The sequence below is a fragment of the Morone saxatilis genome, unplaced genomic scaffold (genome assembly GCF_004916995.1).
Source record: "Morone saxatilis isolate NCDOM2014 unplaced genomic scaffold, NCSU_SB_2.0 Contig2, whole genome shotgun sequence".
Classification (NCBI taxonomy): domain Eukaryota; kingdom Metazoa; phylum Chordata; class Actinopteri; family Moronidae; genus Morone; species Morone saxatilis.
The window spans coordinates 11,478,889-11,485,396 of record NW_023339762.1 but is presented as its reverse complement, the minus strand read 5'-3'; the positions used below and the strand labels follow the sequence as shown (position 1 = coordinate 11,485,396).

Here is a 6,508-nt window from a genome sequence, read left to right as displayed (position 1 = left end):
CACACACACACAGACTTACACAAAGGCAGGGCTAGTATCCCCCTGAGTTTTCCCTACTGCTGCTTCTATGAAAAATTTACACAGAAGTGATCTCATCGGCTATTTTGAGCCCATCTCTGACCTAGGAATGTTTTAAAGAGCTAGTATCTGTCTCTGCTTTTTGTGATGTTTGTCTTTACATTTGACAAGACCCCAAAAGTGCTGTGTGTGTACATAAAAACCTGCGTTTGTGAACCTTTATATCATTCTGTTTTATGATCTGCCTGCAGTGTTCGATACACAAAATTGCCTCTAAGTTGGACTTCTCATCTTGCAGGGATGACTCTATTGAAACTCATCTAGAATTGAAAGCAGGCAATTTCACTCATCTTTCTGTACATCTCTCTTCTCCTCCTTCACCACAAAACAGTGTACTTATTATACGAATACAAACAATCTCTCATTCATCTGCAGGATCCTCAATGTTTTGGCAAGACAGTTTGGTTTTTTCCACACAGGAGACACACACAAAATCATATAGTAAGTGAGTTACAGAGACACACAAAAAATCAATTGCTTTTTAGAGATCTCCATCAGCAAACCGAGTCAATTTCAGGTTTCTCTATGCAGTCTCTGATGCGAACACTCACCACAAACACTACCATCCAATTTCATAGTGAGACTAAGGCTGCTCTTAAGATGAATAGTGTGGATCTGAAGTGTTGATGTTGGAGGCACAAGTCTGTCTGCTTGTACTTTGTTTCACACTGGTAATGGGATAGATTGCTTTCTCCTCATTTCGACAACAATTACAATAATATTGTCTGGGTGTTTTCATCACATTTTCAGGGCAAAACCATGTCAATGTGTGGGTGGAACAAATACCTAGCTTTCACTCAAGACCAATTATGAGTCAAATATTTGTCCTTGTGTTTTATCTTCCTTTTTGACACTTGATTTAAATAGATTTCAAAACCATTTACTGGGGGTCAAACTGACTGAGAAGCATTAAAATGTTTAAACATTAATTAACAGATTTTTTGCCACTTGTGGGCAGCGAAATAAGATTTATACTCAACACTAACATATTGTCACTTCATAAAGTAGTTATGATGAACAATTTAGCAAACATTTGCCTATTTACACATTTAGCAGATATGGAGCAACATTAGAATTCATTGGGAGTCGTATTTCTGGACAACTGATAAATAAAGTATATTTACTCTGCTTCGAGCTCTGTTTGGGTATCAACCAACTTCTGACGGAAATATCTGGTTCTGTAGTTGCTAAATTCTCCACTTTGTTTACTAGTCAGTTGCTAGTTCTGTCTGTCAAGTAGTCCAAGTAGTAGAGCCAAAACAAAGGGCTAAAACACTCACAGAGCTGAAGGTGACTGCGAGTTTGTCACTACAATCAACCCCTGTCACATTTTACATAGTCATTTGAGCCATTGATAATATTAAAATACTGATTAGTGCAGCTTTGTTTTAAACAAAAAAATCCAATTTCAATAAAAATACCAGCATTCAAAACTGTAAAAGGAAAAGTAAGTATTGTCAGCAAAATATACTTAAATGTTTAGGGACTGAGTGGCATTTAGATATTAAGTTTCAGATTGCAACTAACTGACACCACTGGCATCTGTATTGGATGACCTGGGAATGAGAATGGGCTGTGAAAGTGTAGGAGAAACTATGAGGCTGTGAACCTTGCAAAAAACGTGAAAGGCCCTATCTGCAGACAGTTTGTCCGTTACGGGCTACTGTATAAACCATTTCGGACTCTATTGAAGGCGACCCACAGTGTCTGTCGAAAATATGGCTCATTCTAAGGTGATGAAAACACAACAATCTCTATAGTCAGATGTTTAAACATAATAAAAACATCCCTATGAATATTATATTTCATTTCTGCCAATTGATCCTAAATGTTACACACTGGACCTTTAAGTAAGAATGTCACCTGATAGAGTGTGATATTATAAGATGTATTTTATGATTGTATTATTGTTACTGATGTATTAACATAGTAACAAGCAAGCAAGTTGTTGGTTGAGTTAGAGCTACTTTTAACTACTTTTATATTGCTGAGTAGTTTTACAGTGTATTGTATTTTCTAACAGATGTTTTGTATGTAAAAGCTTAATCTGCAAAGTTACACACCTAAATGTAATTCAGTGAAAAAGTACATACACACTGGAATGCAGTGAAGTATATTATGTATAATGCTTAGTAAGTATAAAGTAGCATAAAATTGAAATACTTGAAACTCTGAGTGCCTCAGTACTTTAGCACAATGCTCAAGTAAATGTTAATTACTTTCCACCATTGTCTGAATGCTGTTTGCAAAGACACCGTGATTTAACACTGTTATGGTGAATGAGGCCAGACCAACAGCATCGCTTCCCTTTAAATTAAGACAGATAGTATCTTCAATTATGCAGATTCCCTAAGACCATCTAATTACCTGGACAACTGTTCATATCTGTAAATTAATGTGAGATCTGCAGAAGCTAAGAACTACTACTCTTTCATTTAGCACCCTGGTTACAGTAACAATAAGCTCTGCGGCTCGATTGAGACTTTAGCCTCATCTTGATGAAGGTGACAGGAAATATATTACAGGGCGTGTGTGGACTGTAGATAAAAAAAAATAGGCCAAGGCAATGTACTCACAAACAGATGCTCTAAAACTGCACACACACACACACACAATGAAGAATGAAGATCAAGAAGGCTATATATTGACACGGCAGCTGTCAAGGTCATGTGCAGAAAAATATGAATAACTTTGATGCCGTGTTTGCTCATTAATACCAGAGATGCACAGTTATGACACGATGTGTACTACATATTTTGCTGCAAGATAACATTGGAGATTATAAAGTCATCATTTTTTTAACGATGCATCTGGTAAAATTCAGTCAAGATGTCAGAAATTCAGCTGAAGCGCCGTCAATAGTGTGTGAACGTTTGAACTTTTTCATAGCCTCACCATCAACATGAAGTAACCTATTCAGTGAGGTATAGAGCCTGTTTTTTAGTTACATATAGTGGGACATTCAAAAGGCAATCAAGTAAAACAGTGTATATTCTTAAAGGAGAGCAGTGCTGATATAATCAATCTCATTGTGATTTACTTTAAAAGTGCTAAATGGCTGGAGACTACTGAGCCTTAGTGAACAATCAGTAATGAATGACCTCACTGATGATAGATTGCAAGACTTTAATTGCTCGCCCAGCAGAATGACACTAAATACATGCAAACATAAAGGCCTTCAGCATGTTTTTATATCACAAATTAATCAACTGACTTAGAAGACAAACATTAGTCTCTGAAAAGGCATTCAGAAAAGCAGTTATTGCGTGCTGTGGACACAAATAATGAAGGGATTACAGTCTCCCATCACAAAAGGATTATGCGATAAAAGCATGAATTCAACAAAGTGTTTTTGTGGGTATTTAGAAAATGTCTACATTATTTTGCAATTCACAGATATATGTATTTACATATTTTAACATTTTATTTATTTTTTTAATGACAGAAATTGCCCAAATATTAAAACATGGCACTAAAGTCAAGACAATAGAGGTTGTAAGCCAACATTTTCGAGGGATTTCTTTCAGGTGTCAGGTCAGCAAATAGTAATGTGACCCCAGAAACAAATGAATATAACTCAAATTTGCCAAACACTGATCTAATGTTTTGTATTTATTGCCCTAAATGATCTACCTCAGGCCTTAGGCAAGTCTGTGGAGGTTGTTTTTATATTGTTCCAAGATGAATAGCAGAAAACAACTTATGAAAGGTGCAAAACAAGCTTTGACATCTCCTACTATCCTGACTGTGAGATGACCCTGGCAAGAATAAAAGAACAAAATAACTGGCATAAATGAAAAATAACACTTGTATTATCCTAGAAGTAGGAAATGTGTTTTTCGTGGTTATATGGGCATGTATAAAAGGAAGAAAGTGACAAAAACATGTAAAGAAATCACTTATAATGCTCATGTAATGCCGAATGAATAAACACAAAGTTCAAGATCAATATATTCACTGACCACTGACCCACACACTCTCACTTTCCTCCATGTAATTTCAATATCAAACATGTTTTGTTTTCACGAAATTGAATCAGTGAGGCAGTGAGAGTGCTATGACAACTGTACATCCTTCATTATAAAAATAACGCTGAATTAAAACTACCAGGTCCTCCCAAAAACAAAGTGCGGGTTCCTCTCATGACCCCTTTGATGCCACAGCGGCACACTGACAGATAAACTTCAGCTAAAAGTCAAGGTTTGTAATTCAGAGTCATGCTGTACCTTCACAGTAGGCGTTATCGTCTCGCAGTGGGCGGAAGCCATCCTTACAAACACAGCAGTCTCCTGCCTCCAGGTTCACACAGTCGGAGTGCTCCACGCAGCCGTGGCCCTCTGAGCAGAAGTCATGACCTGCAGCAGGCACAGAGAGAAAGGTTGAGACCCAGAGGAGAGGAGAGGAGAGGAGTGATTGAGGCATACAGGGCCAGTGGAAAGGTTATGTCATAGCATCACAACCTTTTCTCTGAGTATTCATACGGTGGCTTCTTTCCAAAGCATATTAGATCAAAAATGACATCAACTGCTATAATTTCCCTCCAACATTGCGGCTGTTGGAAATCAGAGCAAAAAGTACATCAACAAGCTTAAGCCCATTCTCTGTAAATCACAGAGGCTTTATATTATTCCTGTTTTTAGATTCATCTGCTGATTTGCTGATTGACTTGATTTACTTTAAAGGCAGCCATTAATTATTAGATTTTGCCAGCATGTAAGAAAAAACCTGCAAAATGTGAAAAATAGCTTTAAACCTTCAAAAGTTATATGGCATAGCAGTAATGTAGTACAGGTTGACAGCTAGCACATACCTCTGCAGACTTTGCAGCATCTGTCACTCAAAGCAATCTGCTCCGACTCGGCACAGTTGAGTTCGGGACAAGGCTCACTGGGGACCACTCGATGCATGGTCCTGTCCTGTGATGGGCAGAGACACAATCCTCATGAGCTACCTCTAGGGTCCACTCTGCCCCCCTTCATTTGCTGGGGACCTGGATGTAATTATGAAGGTAATTATTCATCTATTGTGTTTCCTCTACCCCCCTCCCTCCTCCCTGTGTGTTCATTACAAACCAATTACTCATTGGTCAGTAGTAGTTTTCTCCCCCAAACTACTTCTGGAAGGGAAAAAAAACTCTGTCTTTTCATCCTCTCCTCCTGCTATCCTCAGTGATTTACATCATGATTCATGATGCATCTTTATTATACAAACAGTGAATCAATCTTCTGGATTATCCCTGCATGTGTTTTTAGTCAGAGTGTAAAACCTGATTAGGGGGTTCCTCTTCCCAGTATGCCTTTGGCAGGTCTCTCTAATGATTTCATCCGTGTCCCTCTGGCTGATGCTAATTTAGAGTCATTAACACTAGACACAGTTGGAAAAAGACAGACTTTATCTATTTTTACTGCACAAATATTTTACTTAAGGATAATCTACAGGACTTTCAAGTGTCATGACTTCTACTCATACATAGGTTGAGCACGCTCGCATTGAATAATGAAGCAAACTTCCCCTTCAAGTCCCTAAACAACTTTTCAAACAAGCCGTATCATCTACTTCTTGCCACCCACCACCCAAAATTTGCACCCCACCCCCCTGCAGCCAGCAGGCAGACAGAAGATCAGAGGCGTGACAAGCAGCTGTCAGGGGAAGCCTGCAGGAGTCTGCAGCAGTGGGGTGACTGACAGCACTCCCCGTCCCCATTTCTTTGATCTGCCTGGTACTGCCAGTGAGTTAACTGGGACTACAGATGGGCCAGGTGTGGGCAAGCAAGCCAGACAGCTGTCTGAAACTGCAGATTCTAATGGAGCTTTGCAGAATTCATGGAGGAGCTGGTTGATGTGATAGACTTGGGTGATTAAAAACTTCAAGTCACTTTTCTGTGATTGATTGGGCCTGTCTGACATAATGTCATCAAGTGAATTACTCCCAAAAGTGAGCGACCCTCCCATCTGGTGCACCATGCAGACAAAAGCAAATACTGAATAATTTGGAAATTAATATGATTTGGGACCTCTGTGGTATCTGATGATTGGTACTGAAGAATGGAAGCGGCATCCAAAGATTGACAGGTGCACTGCTCTGGCCTCCAAATGTAAACTTAATTAGAAGGATTTGGCCAATTTCTTTAGATCACAAAGAAAATGATGACAAGCCAGATCAGTGAAATACAGCTGAAGTGGACAATCTTGAATGCTGGCTCATTCAGGCTTGATTTATTCTCTCAGGTTGGGCCAAGATAGCTGTGGAATGAGTATTTAGTGAGCTGTCATGCACTGCTACATGGAAAGTAATTCAGTTGAAGTGCTTGGTTACATGAGTTATTGTGGTGCCTCTTCCTGCAGAGTATTGATAAAATCATTTTGAATAAGTATGTGTATATGTTTTTTTCGTGCTGTCTAGGTGCGTGTGTGTGTGTTGGAGGGGGGGG

The 6,508-nt window shown here is 38.9% G+C and overlaps 1 protein-coding gene across 1 annotated transcript in view; it reads right to left on the bottom strand.

The window, feature by feature from the left end:
* nell2a (neural EGFL like 2a) overlaps positions 1-6,508 on the bottom strand; it is a gene marked incomplete in the record, with an annotated part of 74,909 nt that overhangs the window by 46,260 nt on the left and 22,141 nt on the right. Inside the window, 2 exon segments of the mRNA XM_035664408.1 lie at positions 4,305-4,433; positions 4,889-4,994. Of these exon segments, the coding sequence (XP_035520301.1) occupies positions 4,305-4,433; positions 4,889-4,994 (235 nt within the window).